Source organism: Habropoda laboriosa, unplaced genomic scaffold, assembly GCF_001263275.1.
Source record: "Habropoda laboriosa isolate 0110345459 unplaced genomic scaffold, ASM126327v1 scaffold34, whole genome shotgun sequence".
Lineage (NCBI taxonomy): Eukaryota > Metazoa > Arthropoda > Insecta > Hymenoptera > Apidae > Habropoda > Habropoda laboriosa.
Window position 1 is genome coordinate 1,176,608 of NW_017100142.1, and position 16,308 is coordinate 1,192,915.

Genomic DNA, 16,308 nt, shown 5'->3' on the forward strand with positions numbered 1-16,308 from the left:
CGGACCAACGGTAGTCAGATTGGTGAGAATTAATCGTTGAACTCGATCGGTGCACTATGGCTGCCAAAATTCAACTTCTCTTTCCGCTTTTCCTCTCTGCCTTGATCGTTGCTGCCCTCGCGAGCCCTCTCGACGATGCGTAAGTTCTTTCCGATCCTTTCTCACTTTATTCTTCTTCTTCCGTCGAATCGTATATTTGTACTCGCGTAATACATAACGTCCCTGGTTCGCACGCCTGAAAATTGCATACTTTCGGGAAACTCAGATCCTTCTCAGGTGTGTATCTTTTCTACGACACAGAGCGAACGACAATGGAGACTGCAACAAGGCATCGGCGAACATTAACAAGCTGTTCGATATCATGTTACCCACACTTAAGGATGTTATCCTGAAGCATAAATTAGATCCTATGAGACTGCAGGATATATCGGAAAATCTGGTACTTATGTCATCCTCCATATACTATGTACATATAATAACTGGCTGCTTGAGAATTTCATTAGCTTACATTCCTTCGCGGTTCTTTCTTTTGTCCTTACAGGAAGGACCAATAATTCATAAGAGAATTCTGAATTTGACCAACGGTTGGTTCCAAGGACTATCAGATGTACAACGGGCGAAAGACGTTATCTTGACTTTCGAAAATAAAGTCCTGACTGTGGATGCTACTATAGGATTCGATGCTCTTGGTGTAAGCGATCGTCGATCTTAGATGCTTTCTTCAACCAGAATAAGATAAACGTATTTTTTCTTTCTTCCACTTTTTAGGTCAAATACGACTACCTTTTCAAAGATTTGTTGATCTCGAGAACGGGAATTATTCACGGTCGTCTAAGGAATATGGAGATTCGCGTAGTCGTAGGATTGGATATGAACACCTACAAAATTATCCTTCCTACGCTCCAGATCCAGAAAATCGAGTAACTGTCGCTACTTATTTCCATATATGTACCTTGCTTTATTCGATCAAACGGTCCCTCTTCAAATTCTCTTTCATTTTCAGACAATTCGTGGTGACTCTCGAGGGCCATAAACTCGATCCCATTCTGAACGCTGCGGTCAAAGCATTCACCACAATTTTCCGGAAGAAGGTGACATCTATGGTGGAAAAAGAAGTTTTGAAGGTAGTACGATTCTACGTGGAGCAGATCAACGAAAATATTCCAAAACCAGACCGCCTGCACGATAACAACGACATTCTGGATTACGTACCGGCATCGTTCTTATTTCGTCTTGTTTAACCTATCATGATACTTTCTGTACTACCAAAAGGAGAAATGTAATAAAAATTCCTGAGATCCTTTTCCAAGAGTATTTCTATCGAAACGCCTACATGAAGAAACGTACGTGAAGAAATTTTGCGTCAGCGTTGTAATATGATATGCATATGATATCAGCCGGTACTTTGTGTCCCAACGGTAATGCGAAAACTTGAACTGAAATTAGCTTGAATTGTCAAGATATTCATCTAACTTTCCAATTACAAGTTACAATACTTAAGGTACAGCTATTTCACCTCGAGGGAAGCTGTTGGAACTCTGGGGAACGAACGTCGTTCAATCTTCACACGTATTACTACGTAACAAATTGATTTTGTAATTATGTAATTCTTAATTATCTCATACGGCAAGTCTGCTGTAGCAAATATGTTTCGACAAACGTAAGCACATTTTCCTGGATATCACTTGGATTCGATGAAATTCAATTACATCGAACTGAAGCGAGTCAAATGAAAAAGTGAGGCGAGGCGACGCGACACAGCTCGAATCGAATGGAATCGAATCGGATCGAATCGAAGAAAGTCGAGCCAAACGACTATGCGTCATCAGGAAGCCGAGTCGGCGCGACTCAAGCCGAACGAAGCCGAGCCGAGCCGAGCTGTGTCGAGGAAAGCCGAATCGAGAGCGCAGGACGCGGCTGTTTAGTGGCAGATGCACGCTTCGAAACACGCAACTGTCAAGCAGCCTTTCGGTCCAACATTGATCAAACACCGAACCAACCACTGAACGATACAGATTAGAATACATTTCGTGATGGGCGCATTAACGAGAATTCGTTCGATCTGTTAGATTCCCGATGACGTTTCGACGAGAATGAACATGGCAAAGCGGCAACAAGGATAAAGAACAATTGTCGAAATGTATTGCTTGTTAACGAAGTAAACAACACAGATTAGAAGGAGGGAGGTAGGAACGCGTGGTAAAACGACAAAAGAGCTGAACAGGAGAAAGGTGCTAGAAGTCAGAATCGGTGAATTCGCGAGTCGCAAAGAGGCAGGATAAGGAAGGTAGGGCAGGGCAGGACAGGGCATGGCAGGGCAGGGTAGGGTAGGGCAGGGCACGGCAGGGTAGGGCAGGGCAGGGCAGGGGAGATTAGAACAGGACTGGACTGGACAGGACAAGACAAGACACGACAGGGCAGGTCGAGTCCGAATTTGAGACGCAAGTTGAATCGTGATTGGAAAGGAAACGGGGAAAAGTAGTTGAGGAAGTAAGAAGAAAAGGAGAGAAAAGCTGGAGGGAGTTTTGGTAGTAGAAGGAACGGTCTGGCAGAGTAAAATAGTAAAGAGGATTGCAAGCGGTGACGAGCGGTGACGAGCGGTGGCGCGCGAGGCGGCGCCGAGTCGGGCCGAGCGGAACCGAGCGGAGCCGAGCGCAAGCTCGAGCGAGGCCGAAGCCGAAGCTGAAACCGTAGGTAAAAGCGAAGGAAGGTTCGGAGCTTGGGCTCGCCGCGGTAGCGGTGGTTAGCGCGAGCGGGTAGCCAGCCAGGCGGATCGGCGGCGTGTCGCGAGCGAGTACGGCCGAGGACGTGCGCGCGCGCGTTTAGTAATCGACTGCTCGCTGTTTCCTTTCGGCAACTCTTCACGACTCGAATACTCGTCGGGCTCGTATTTTCGAGGCGGGTGCTACGCGTCTTCCCGGCTGAACGCGCGCGTGTACCGGCCGTGTATGGACGGCGGCACGCGTGCACGAGTCGAGGAGGAAAAAGCCCTGGATTCGTCTCGCCTGCGATCCTCCGCTCGGCTCAGCTTCGCGAGTTCCTCCTCGGCCGGCAGCCCTCGAATCGCCAAGCGCAAACGGAAGAAGAGGAGACGTCAGCAACGACGGAACAGTAACGTCGACGACGAGGACGATCTCGTCGTCGTCGGCGGTGGTAGTGGTGGTAGTGGCGACGGTGGCGGCGGTGTAGACTCCGTCAACGCGATCCTCGCGATCAAAGAAGAACAGCAACAGCAGATAGGAGAGGCGACGATTTCAAGCGAGGAGCCAACGACGAATAAGCAAGCGAAAAATCGGCTTCAACACACCAACGAATCTCAACGTAACGTAACCAGAGGAGGAAGCGGCTCGCGCGCGGCTGCCTCCTCCCTCAGTTCCGGCAACACGCTTCTCAACCGTCGTGCCGCCAGCAAGCGATCGTCCAGGAGATGCAACGCGAGCGCGCGTAGAAACGCGATGACGATGGATCTCCAGAGACTGATCACAGAAGTACACGCCAGGCCCGCGATCTGGGACCAGAAGAACGTGAACTATCACAATCGCGACGTCATCCTGAAGATGTGGCGAGAGATCGCGAGAGCTTGCGAGGTCTCCAGTGAGTATACACCTCTCCCTTCCTCTCCACTTCACTCCTCTCCGCGTTGCTCTTTTCTTTCCGCCTCTTCCATTCGCGCCTGCGTCGCTAGCTTATCTCTCCTTCTCTCACTTTCTCCTTCTGCTCCTCCTCTTCCACTTTTTCTTTCCCTCCCACTGTCTCTTTTTCAACCGCTCCTACCCCACTCCATCCCCCTCACCCCCACCCCTTTTCCGTGCCGTGGCCTGTGATGCTACGTAATATATAAGCGTGTGTGTCCCTTTCGTTTGTCGATTGAGCGAACGATGCGAATAGGCGATCCGGTCTCTTTCCTATTCGCTCGAGTTGCGATCGATGGATTTGGCTTGGTAACGAAAAACAATACTTTCCAAGAACGAAGTACGTACGATCGATCGTGACCACTTGTCAAGTTGATTTTTTCGAACGTTGCTAGAACGTCGATAGGAAGGTATAATTTTAGGTAGCAGGTTCGCGCAAAGTTCCGCACGAGGTCGCGCCGGGTCGAATTTACCGGAATTATGTAGTATCATCGATTAGACATCGGGCGCCATGTGCCATTTCCAGCATACGTGCATAATATGTGCATATACGTATGTATATCGGATAGCTGATCAGAGAAGGTTAACGTTTTCTAGTCGAGATTTGGTTTATTCGCGTGGCTTCGCGTATATCGACGCGGCTTCGAAGCGGTTTCTCAAGGCAAACACAGTTAACGAACAATATTGGTTTGCAGCGGACGTCGCGAAATCGAAATGGAAACACTTACGAGACAATTTCCGCAACGAATTAAAGAAAACCTATCGAGGAAAATGCGACGGTGGTGGGAACGAGCACGACTCGAAATGGGTCTGGTTCAAGAGCCTGTTCTTCCTACGGGATCAAATGAACTCGAGGGTGATCGGGTGTACCCTTTCGCAGAATTGTTCGGTAGCTCTTCGGTCGTCGCCGGAAGGGACACAGATCGAGCCACAGATCGACATTTTAGAAGGACACGAGGAAACTCAATTCGACGATCTAGACGGGGATTCGTGTCAATCTCTGCTCTCGAACGAGGATGGTCTGCATCAAGTGATGCCCCCGCCTAAAATGAACAAACTAGGTAGAAAGAGAAGTCTGATGGAGGCGATAGACAACGATTATTCGGAGGTGGATCGAAAGAGGTTCGAGTCGTTGCAAAAGAGGCTTAGCGTGTCGCAGGAGGAAGAGGACGACACTTATCACTTTCTCATGAGCGTTCGAAATCCTTTGAAAAGTTTACCGCTCGATAGGCAGATGTTCGTCAGGCTCAAGATTCAGGAGCTGGTTTACAACGAGATCAATTCGCAGAATCAGCAGCAGAATCGAACGTACGTGAACGAGATTTCGCAGGATGTGAAGCCCCCGAGAACGGGAAACGGTACCGGAACGATTGGAACCGGAGCCGGACCTGGTGGAGGCGGAGAATCCTTGGGGGGTGGCGATAGGGGCGGAGGCGGGGCTGGAATAGGGGGAGGGCAGACCGTCAACGACGCGTCCAACCCCGTATCGTTACTGCAAAATTGCACGGCAGAGGGTTCCAGCGACGATACCTTCTTCGGTTAATTTAATTTACCTTCTAAGATGTAAGAACGATAATTTTATTAATAGAAAATAAACAATGGTATTTTTTCAGTATCTCGCCGCATGCAACTTTTTTCCCTGTTCGTGGAGAGTCGGTAATTAGCGGTTGGAATTTTCGGCAAACGATCCCTGCCTTGTCTGATGCGGCGCCGAGTACATACATAATTGTTCCTTCTAGGCAAGGTAAATGGAAAACTATAATGTTCAAGTGGTTGTTCGGTTATTACACGTGAGATGACGTGCGACAGATCAAGTTCGCGCGTTAACGTCGCAATTATTTCACGCGCTAATTTCTCGGCCGCTGCTACCTCTCTCCCAAGGACGTATCCGAGGCCGCCACGGTTTTCTCGCTTAAACGAGGTGTATTTGCGCGTGTATCGCCGCAACAATACGCCGATGTATGCATTGATGAATCAGAGGCCGAAACCTGGTCCCTTCCTCGTTAATCATCGAGCAATTCGGACGATATCACCTTTAAGTTGGTTTTCATCCGCGCGAGCCGTAGGCTCGGTACGCGGCTAGGTACGCGGCTCGGTACGCGGCTCGGTACGCGGTTCGATCGAACAAACTGTCGCTCATTCCACGTGTATCGACTGCGCACAATAGAAGGATCTATTCGAAAGCATCCTACGTACTTGTGTATCTGTCAGGATGGGTATATCGAACCGACGTCGTAGCAACACCGTAGAATAGTATTCTACCGTAGTGCGGTATTGTACGTTCCTCCGTGCAACAAGATAAAGTCGTTCGAATCGAGTTTGCACCAGTTCCTCGGAACTGTATGCCGAGCCGGTCACTCTGACCGCTGTTATCGAACAGGCATCCAACGAAACGGCTCCCCCCCGGTTTGGCTTTAATTAAACCAGGTTACCCGGTTCTGTCTTTTAACCTTTCGGCGCGTTATCGGCTATCGTTATACGGAAATTTGCGAAGCAACGCGAAATAACGAGGTAACTTTTCGTTCGAATAGAAAAGCCGCGTCGTCTAGACGGGATGCGCTATATTTGCACGGTATATTGCACCGGTTGAATAGCTTATTCGAAAGTCTGCCTCGTAGTCTGCTGCTCAGCGGACCACTCTCGGTTTTTCCATACAAAGAGGATTAGCATCGTCCTCTTTGTCTCTCCCACGTCTTTTTCTTCCCCGACGCTTTTCCAGTCTCCGCCAGCTTCGTTGCATTTATTATACTTCCGTCTTATTAACCGGGGAAAATCGATCAATTTCTAGCGTTAAGCAGACACTTTCGCGTTCCAACCGTACGCTGCCTTTCACGATCGAGCGTACATACGGTGTACTTTAAAAAACGCACACACGTTTACGTCGAGGTGGAAAGAACGGTTGACAAGCGAGTCGACGACCGGCAGAGATTTTCTTTGATCACAAAGGAAAATGCAATCGCTCTCTGTCTCCACTCTGCCTCCAGCTGCGTTCGTCTTCTACAATCGACGGAGGCTTTCACTCCGTACACGTGTTTCTCCTTAACAAAAAAAAAAAAAAAAAAGGAAGAAGAAATCGGACGTAGCGTTATTCGCGGGAAAAAGTTGTCGTGTGGTTGGGGGGTCTGTCTCGTTCCTTTCTCTCCGTCCTTCTTTCCTGCTATTTGGAAATTAGTCGCGACGATCGGATAGTGACTTGGCTGGCAGTCGACGGTATGCCCGGGCCCGGCCCAACGCACAACAGGCGGAACGAACGCGCGAAAGCAAGCGAGTGAAACGAAGGCCTCGGGCTCGAGTTCGCGACTCGCCAGTGAGACTTCAACTAGCGTCCGAACCGGTGCATTCCACGCGATTTCTGTTCGGTCGCGAGTGCGCGTCCCTTATTTTCCGAAGAGGAAATGGAACTTGCCGCGTGTTTCACCGTTTCACCTTCCAAATGAAAATTTTCACGGCGGAACGATTCGGCGACGGGGACCCGATTTTTCGAGGAATTGGAAAAACGGCAAGCTCGTCGGCGACACGAAGTAAGTGTACGCACGCAACTTTCCGTCGTCCCCGCGAACGTCGATGAACAGACGGGGGACCTCGCGCCGACCGTAATTAACTCGACCGACCTTACGACACCGACAATCGACGCGTTTCGTTCGTTTCGATTTTGATCTCGATCGATCCAGGCAATTGCTGTCCCTGTACATTGCACGTACCACGTACCGATTTCTATAACAGACGCGTTCTCTCCTAGATCTTGCAGACAATGCCAGAGGCATGCAACTCTGTTCGTTCAGTGTTTGGTCTTTTTTACTCGTTGCTACAATACTTGAGCGGTTGGAATTTGTTCGATGCAACCCATATGGCGAAATGGCCGGTAATGCCTTATAAGGTTGTTGGACGGTGGCGAAACCGGCCTTCGGGCGCGTTTGCTTTTCAAATTTCGCAACTCGAAACCACCAACCAGGTCTACGGTGAAAAGTATAGCGCGATAAAGTGGACGTTTGCCGGCGCCAAAGGTCAAGAGATTAGGAGGAAGGAGGAACAGTGGCGCGTGGTATCGATGAAAAGGAAAGCTCGGAGGAACGGGAATAACTGGAGAGTAACGGGCGAGTGGTGCACGTCGAGGCGTGGCGGTGCATAAACTGTCGCACTCGACTGAAACGTGTTTGCGCGGTCACGTTGGCAACACCAGCAGGAAATAGCTCTGATCGCGTCGCGTCGGCCCGCGTTTGCGCAAATCTTCTCCAACGCGGTCAAACGCGAATTCGAGAGTTTTCCCGAGGAAAGGAATGGTTGTCTGCCGGGGTTGGGTTAGGTTGGTGAGTGGAAAGGAGATTGTACAAGCACGAGCAAACCAAAGAGAGCGGAGCGATCTGGCAACAAGGTGGTTTGAGCAAACGCGTAGCTACGCGTGCAACGTCTGGCGACCAACGATCGCCCGTTTGAGAAGCGGCATGTGAACTCCTGGCCCCCCTCAGTCGGTCTTCGAGCGCGGCCATCCACGCTACGTTCTTCACGCTGTCGCGCGTCTCTTGACTCATGGATCGGGGCAGCATGTCCACGTCCGATTTGGTCGGGTACACGCACGACTTCCTCACCGAATTCATTCAGCTCTACCGAAGCTTCCCCTGCTTGTGGCAGGTCAGGTACAAGGGATACAAGGACAGGTTGAGACGGTGATAAGGAAGATCAACACCCTGAGAACCGCGTTCAGGAGAGAGTACAAGAAGGTGCGGAGCTCGCAAAAGATGGTGAGGAATCCTCAGCAGCGATACAAATCTTCGTTATGGTATTACGATATTTTGAAGTTCGTCGCGGAACAAAACGAGGCGGCGAGTCCGCTGGACGAGGACAGGGACGTTAAGAACGCCATGGCCCCGGCGGATCTCTCTCAAGAGGAGATGATGATGATGGTACGACCTCGTCCAATTTTTCTCCGAGCTGCGCCGCGGACCTTTCTCTCCTTCCATCTCCCTCCATCGCCCTCCTTCTCCGCTTACCAACCGTTTTAAATGCCCCACGACGACTCTTGACAAATCGAATTTTAAATCGGTTACGATTGCGCTTCGTTTCACAACGCGTCACGACCGAGCGTGGCGCCTGCACCGATAAAACAACCAGACGGATACATATTTCGCGAGCGATGCGTCTTCGATGCGAGCACCGTTTCTCTCTCCTCTTCCTTTCGCTCCTTCTCCCACCGCTTTCGTTCGCCTCTTCCCTCCCCCCCCTCTATCTCTGTCTCTCTCTCTCTCTCTCTCTCCCTCCGGCCAGCCTGTATCGATCCGAAACTCGACAACCGCCGCACACAACGCAGGAAATTACGCGTAAATCGGAAACAAAGTCGAAACGTTCGCTGCGCGTTTACTCTCCTTCCAACCACCGTATGCTTCCCGCTACATACTCTTCTTTTCCATTTCATCGAGAGCAAACTCGTTCGTTCGCTTCCACCTTCCAATTACAGCTAGCAACCAAACGTTTTTTCTAGTCCGTGCAAACCGACGTAGACAAGATCGAGCCACCGTCGCCTGTACCGTCTCCGGAAGCTAGCCCCGTCCCGGCCTTCCAACCGGTCATCTTGGAGACCGAAGGCTCGTACGCGAGAAGAATCTCCTCCTCCGGACTGGCCGATCCTTCGAGAAGAAAATACCATCAGGATGGTTTTCAGGATCGCCATCAAACCAAGGAGCCGACGCGCGACCTCTCCCCGCGACAGTTTGCCAGCTGCGTGACGGACGATGATTTCGAGACGTTCGGCCGTTACGTGGCCAGTAAATTGAGGAAGTCGATGCCTCGGCAGAGTATCATCGCCGAGAAGGTAATCGCGGACGTCCTCTTGAGAGCCAATCTCGGTACCTTGGAGGAGACCACTTGCCTCACGGAGAAAGTACCGTCGCGTTGCTTCTTGGTCATGGGCGATCGTTGAACGCGCACCACCGCCGTCCTTTTTTTTCTCCATCATCCACCTATGTATTAAACCAACCTACGTACATATGTACTTACTTACATCTCCGCTACGGAACGCCAACGAGTACGAAACCCTCGGAAAAATTTCCGCGCGACAATAGCGGACAGGTCGCAATGCGGACAAATAAACGCTGGCAGCGAGCCAACCAAACCGACTTTTTCCCCTTTCTTTTCCCTTCTTTTCTTCCCTTTTCTTCTCTTTTCTTCTTTATACACCTATATGGAAAAGTAACGGACTACCCTACGTATTTTTCATACGAATAAACCACCTTCTACGTACAGAGATGACTTTCGATAGACGATATAGGCTTGTCCTTCAAAACTTTACCGATAAGAGTACATCGCTCGGACGGCTTATCGCATATAAACCAGTTATTACCAAACTGCTCTCCTTTTTTCCATCTCTCCGAAGAACGTTCGTCGCCTCTTTCTTCGCCGGAACATCCACTGTACATTCACCTGTTTCGAATCAAACTGTTCCTTAGAATATATACAATTACCAAATGTACTACCACGTGTTCGTTACAAGCACGACTATACTCCTCCTTCCAAACTAAGAAAATATCCAACACAGTATGTTCTGTATATTAGGAACGAAATTCACAAGAAGACGAGGTGGCCGAGTGGTTAAGGCGTTGGACTGCTAATCCAATGTGCTCTGCACGCGTGGGTTCGAATCCCATCCTCGTCGACGTTGTTTTATCTTTTTTTTCTTTTTAATTATATTTTTTCTCCGTTTAGGGACAACGTTAAAATTGACGAAAGTCAACGATCGAATGTTTCGAAAAATTATAAATAGAAAATAACACAGACCTTTTCAACGAGAAGTTGTACATTGTACATATGCAGTATGCTACCCACTCGTTACTTTTAACATCCTCCTTCTATTATTAATGCCAATAAAATATACGCATATATATATGTACATACAGAAAAAGTTGAACGGTAAAATAAATGAAACGTGTTGTAGCAACAAATAGAACAACGGTAGAATTGAAAAGAACAACTAAAAAGTTAACGTAGAAAAGTCAGAATACAAACTAACCTATAAAATCGAGTAGAGAGAAAGAGAAAATAAAAAATGTATATATGATAAAAAATAAAAAATTATCCTCCCCGTCGGGGAATCGAACCCCGGTCTTCCGCGTGACAGGCGGGGATACTAACCACTTTTTTTTTCTTTTCAACATACGTTTATTGTGCCGCAACAAATAAATACAACAATATATACAAAAGGTACAATAAACCATAACGTACAAAAGGCAAACGATGATAAAGGTACATATGAGATCGATGGCTCGGAGTTTGAGCTCTCGCGATCTTATCTTTAGTCTATCCTACTGCGCTTATCGCTTAACTTAATATAGAACTTAAGGCTAGCTTATACTAGGAGGTAGATTTCTTTATGTACAGAAAAGGCGCTCGAAACTGTACATCAGTCATTGGTTCTTTGACGGGGGATGAAGGAATGAGAAGGGAAGGGAAGGGAAGGGAAGGGAAGGGAAGGGAAGGAGGAGAGGGAAGAGTGCTAATATGTAATAATTGTTATGGTTGTGCAGTTCGAGCTGCTGGAAAAGATGTTTGAGCTCGACCATAAATTCTTTTTTGCAGCTACTCGTCGCATATCCCGCTATTATAAATAGTTTTTCGGTGTTTTGTAATTTCAGCTCTATTACAGTTGCTTCGAAACATGTGGTGTTATTTATGGTGATGTGTTTGCATGTGATATTATCTTTGATTATAATGGCTGTTCCCCCAGCTTGTTTAGCGTTTGGTCTGTCTGTTCTGATAACTCTGTAATTTTGAAAGTCAATTCTGTGTCGTGGGTTTAGTTTCGTCTCGGAAAGTAGTAATATGTCGGGTTTGTATGTTTTAATGCAGTCTAGGAGGCTGACTCGTCTTTCGTTCGTGATGATTGAGTTTACATTTATTTGTATGATGTTTAGCTGTGTGAGTGAGAGCTTATTGCGTGGTCGTGTTTGTGGTGATGTGTGGAAGTTGAATGTTAAAAATCTATTCCAAGGGTTTCTACTATGAAGTTGATTCTGTTTGTGTTTAGTTCAACGGCCTCTGCGATTCGGGCAATTTGATTATTTATTGAGTTGGTAATTGTTTTTATTTCTTCGAGGAGTGTTGGATGGTGTGTGTTGGTTGTCGCTTTTTGTGTTTGCGTATTGTTGGTCTGTGCGCTTGTGTACGTATCTGTGTGCGTCTGGGGTCGTTTGCCTGTGAGCATCGCGCTGTAGGAGATGCCTGGGTCAACGGTTCTACGGGATAGATGTAGTTTTCTCTCTCTTTCTTCCTTTAGGGACTGTTTTCTTTCCTCTGTCTTTTGTTTTATTTCTATAAGTTTTGGGCATCCTCTGTAGGAGGCGGGGTGTCCAAAGCTTTTACAGGTTACCGCAGTAAGGTTTAGTTTCAGATGTTTTTTCTCGTGTGCATTCGCCCGGGTTGTGTGGAATATTGCATTTCACACATCTGTAATTTAGATTACAGTTCAGTGCAATGTGGCCAATTCTTTGGCACCTTTTGCACTGAACTCGGTCTTTCTTTATGATTTTTTCCCATGTAATCAGGGAATGCAAAACTATTTTTATTTTTTTTAAGTTGTCCGGTTTGCTATCTGGAGACAGCTGTACTATATGCAGATTTTTTCCTTCTGCCAGTGATCTCTTTGTCTCGAATTTTTTTACCGATGTAAAATTTATACCGTTTATGTTTTTTGCGCCAAGTTCGTCTAATACTGTTTCGGGGTCGAAGTTACCGTCAAGATTTTTTAAAAGTATAGAAATATTTTTCTCTTGTTTTGGTATGTAGGTGTAATATTGTATATTGCGTGTTTTTAGGGTTTCGCAAGTTTTCTTGTACGCGTCTGAGGTATCTATGTACAATAGGTGCTTGTTCGGGCTGATTTTTTTTGTGAAGAAGTTTTTAGTTATTTTGCTTGTTAATTCTATTGATATTTTGCAGGTGGCGTCGATAATGGTAATTGGGGGTGGTTTTACGTTTTTACCTAGTGTTTCTGAGGTGGAATAGCTGTTGGCTCGTGCTCGGCCCTGGGTGTTGGTGTATGGGGTTGCTACTTGCAGTTGGGCTCGTAGGCGGGCTCGTGTGGGGCCTTTTTCCTGGGCCGACCTTCGTCCACGCGTCCTTGCCGGGTATTTCGTGAGGAATGTCCATTGGGACCTCGGGGTTTTCCGCTGGCCTGCTTGTTTTATGAGTCACTTCTGACTCCTTTCCATTTCTCTCCCTTTCTTCTTTTAGCTGCCTTGTTAGCTCGCTCACCGTTTTGGTTAATTTTTCTATTAATTTCAGCGCCTCGCTAAGTTGGGTTTGTTGTTGTTTTTCGGGCGATTTTCTTGAGGATGGCATGTTGATTGATTTCTAATATTTGATAAATTCGGTGTCGGTGTTATTATTTTTTTTGAATTTTTTGTCTTTGGGTTGCTTCTAATTTGCACTTGCACATTTGACAGGCTCTTTTCTGTTAATCCTTTTTGTCTTATTGTTTTAATAATTTCTTCGATGTTTTTAGTTTTTGATGAGTTTTGTTCATCATTTATCGCAGTTATCGAAGTTAGCATTTATCTTGGACAGATGAGCGTGGCGTTCTTCTGTCAACGGTACCGCGTCGCCTGGGCGGCCATTAATTCGCGAGGAACTTTGAATGCTAATAATTTTTCGCTCACTGAACGGATTTTAAAAATTTATATTACAGAGTAAACGCTGTCGCGGACACTTTGAATTGCTGTCTAGCACTTTATTATTCTCTCGGTTTTTACCACTTTTAACAGTTCAATTCGACGAAGAGGTTCGCGACGCGTGTTCGCTGCTCGCCGTCGAAACAAAAGAGGAGATACTAACCACTATACTAACGAGGATTTGTTGTTAACATTTTTTTGTTTATTCGTATTACAGTGATACCGTTGCGTTCATCTTTCGTTACGCCGGTGCGTGCCTTTTTATCTGCCTTCGACAGTTTTACAGCACGCTCTTGAGTTTCCTTTCTTCTGGTTGCGTCTGCGTCGTATAAGATTCTTTCGTCGTCTGCCTTTCGCGCGACGTGGTAAACGAGTCGTGTGTTTTCTTTCTTCCGTATGTTCCCCTCCGCTGTGTAGGTGTAGGAACGTCTCTGGTGGTGTGTCGTGTTTTTTCCTGGTTAGTGCATCGGGGTAGACGAAACTATTTATTATTGCTTTTTTCGTTTCTGACGCTTGCCCGGTAGTTTCTTGCGAGTGGGAATACGTGTAGGTCTATTCCGATGGTATCGAGATACTAATTAATTACAAGTATGTACAAGTGTAAGGATAATTTATTAGATTGAGGAAACTACAGAACATACTGCGACGCACTCGGTTCCAGAACGACTCGAAACCCGCGATCCGCTTTTCCGTCCTTAGCAATCACACAACGCTGTTCTTTTGTTTCGCAGCTCAGACAGACACACGCATGCGCATGCGCACAGTGCACAGCACTTACAAAATGTAGTGTTGACTTTTGCCATTTAATGTTGAAATGAATATGATATTCTTTTTACCATTCTACTTTTATTTATAAGTAAATTTAATAATTATTTCACAGTACAGTAAATTCTCCACAAATGTCAGTGCGCAAGGAACCTAAACCTGACACTTGTAGAGTCAGGGACTACGTTTTCGAGCTTCGCGCCCGCCTTTGTAGTTTGCCGAACGTAGACAAGGACAGCGAATAAAAGATAAGGATGAAACGTGAGTCGAGGCAACCAAGCGATTTAAATACCAACTTTTTTAATTTTACGTTTTTTGCCTGGAATGATACCGTAATAAAAGGTCTTGTAAAACAGACGACGTTCTTCGATGCCTACCTGAAGTAGAATAGCGTGGAAGTTCCTGCAAGAACGAGACAATGGTTGCAAACGGTATAGAATAAATTCTTATTGCTACCACCGATAAATTAAGCGTTACGAACCTTATAGTTTGTAAGAGAACTATCATGGTTAGACACGTTTCTATGTGAACGTTGAACCTTTGTTAAAAACTTTGTATAGAATTGTAGGCACTAAAATTCGAGAGGAGAACCCTGTCTGTTTTAAAATGACCCTGGTATAACTGATCCTTAACACTGACCAGAAATTTTACACTGACTAAATAAGCAAATAACAATGTGTATCTGCTCCTTGAGGCTTAAGCTACCTCTCGATGGTCTGTAACGACTCGTATCAATACAATTTCGAGCCTCGACATCTTTGTTAACCACGTGATTCGGTTGATCCAAAAGCGCATGTGAATATATACTCCGTGTTCTAGTTTCTTCGGACGAATCTTTGTCGGTGGATTCTGTAGGTATAAGTAAGAAAAAAATTTTATACAAACATAGGTCGTTTGAAGCTTCGTTAAAATTTACAACAAAAGTAGAATGTTTGTTTCGATGATTAGAAAATTGTGGTCTCCTTCAAGGAAGTGATATGTTTTTTTACTTACGTAATGTTAAAGCTTCGTGAGTAATATATGTGTGCATATATAAATAATTACGTTTTTTAATCTTTTTTCTGCAATGAAAAAAAAAGGAATAAATTGTAAAAAATTGATATTGTACTAAAGTTAGTAATATAATTGTTTTCGTAAACGTATTTCAGCAGCCCGGCTAGCTCAGTCGGTAGAGCATGAGACTCTTAATCTCAGGGTCGTGGGTTCGAGCCCCACGTTGGGCGATCTTTTTCTTCTCTTTACCTTTTTCTTTTTTACTCTTTTCTCTTTAATGTTTCGACAAACCTTTAATTCGTGCTGTTGAAATTCTAACACGACTCTGTGACACGACTTTGAAATTTCAAATCGATCGACCTCGCCCCGTTAGAACGGACGAATCGAAGAGAAAAAATAAAAGCAACGGGGCTAATTTGGTAGAACGCGTATACCTATTACCGTGATGCACTCGCGAAATTTCGAACGGAAAGAATTTCGACAAAAGAAATTCGCCCCCGGGTGGGCTCGAACCACCAACCTTTCGGTTAACAGCCGAACGCGCTAGCCGATTGCGCCACGGAGGCGACTTGCTTCCCTTCTTTCAATACATCGTTCTCAATTACTCGCCAGCCGCGAGGAGGAAACACGTTATCGTTCCAAGATAGAGAATTCACGCGATAATAACCTCTGCGTCCTTTTCCAATGAATCTAATCGTAATTAAAAAGGGCGACGAAAGTAACTGGACGATACTTGCAGCACAGGCTCTTGAATCCTTCTCGAGATCGCAGCGAGGTTTCACGGCGAATTAGACCGGTGCGGCGCACAGTGTTTCGTATACATTACAATAAGATTTTTATAGCAATTTTTATAATGGAAAAATTCGGATCAAGGGGATTTAGGTGGGACGCTCGTTTAAACGAGGGAATACATATACGAGTACGTACATATTCGACTGGTTGCGCGGACGGCGAAGCACGCGTGCACGTGCGGCAACTTGGCCGCGCGACTGCTCGTGAAGGAGAAAAGAACAATCGTGGTTCCGAACCGCGGGGAACTTGGAACCGGGAGCAGCTGAAGGGTATTCGTTGGGAAGGAAAACGGCAAAGCGGCCTCGGAGAGATCCGATCGAAATACTTGGCAAAAGGTCGGTACTCGGTCGATGCGACTGGGTTTTACGTAGCGCGTCGCGGTCAGGTGCTATGGCCGAGATGTTAACGAGCAAATCTTCCACTCGCTACCCGAGAAAAGTCCAAGAGGCCAAGAATATTTTCCACGCGAT

General features: G+C 46.5%; 3 protein-coding genes and 3 non-coding genes across 6 annotated transcripts; 5 read left to right on the forward strand and 1 right to left on the reverse strand.

Annotated features, from left to right (window-relative positions):
• Positions 1-1,256, forward strand: LOC108572142. Its single transcript, XM_017934340.1, has 5 exons — positions 1-139; positions 301-439; positions 542-691; positions 769-920; positions 1,004-1,256. The coding sequence occupies exons 1-5, from the start codon at positions 57-59 to the stop codon at positions 1,239-1,241; spliced, it is 762 nt and encodes a 253-aa protein (XP_017789829.1). The 5' UTR covers positions 1-56; the 3' UTR covers positions 1,242-1,256.
• Positions 1,257-2,948: 1,692 nt separating this feature from the next.
• Positions 2,949-5,175, forward strand: LOC108572163. Its single transcript, XM_017934363.1, has 2 exons — positions 2,949-3,594; positions 4,328-5,175. Exons 1-2 carry the CDS (start codon positions 2,949-2,951, stop codon positions 5,173-5,175), a joined length of 1,494 nt encoding a protein of 497 aa, XP_017789852.1.
• A 2,999-nt stretch (positions 5,176-8,174) lies between these two features.
• LOC108572173 lies at positions 8,175-9,652 on the forward strand. Its single transcript, XM_017934374.1, is given in 3 exon segments — positions 8,175-8,288; positions 8,291-8,533; positions 9,109-9,652. Coding segments are annotated over 3 exon segments (795 nt in total). The 3' UTR covers positions 9,547-9,652.
• Positions 9,653-10,196: 544 nt separating this feature from the next.
• On the forward strand, positions 10,197-10,278 carry Trnas-gcu. Its single transcript has one exon. It is a non-coding gene; the product is annotated as a tRNA-Ser (tRNA).
• A 4,925-nt stretch (positions 10,279-15,203) lies between these two features.
• Trnak-cuu lies at positions 15,204-15,276 on the forward strand. Its single transcript has one exon. It is a non-coding gene; the product is annotated as a tRNA-Lys (tRNA).
• A 262-nt stretch (positions 15,277-15,538) lies between these two features.
• On the reverse strand, positions 15,539-15,612 carry Trnan-guu. Its single transcript has one exon. It is a non-coding gene; the product is annotated as a tRNA-Asn (tRNA).
• Between the last annotated feature and the right edge of the window lie 696 nt (positions 15,613-16,308).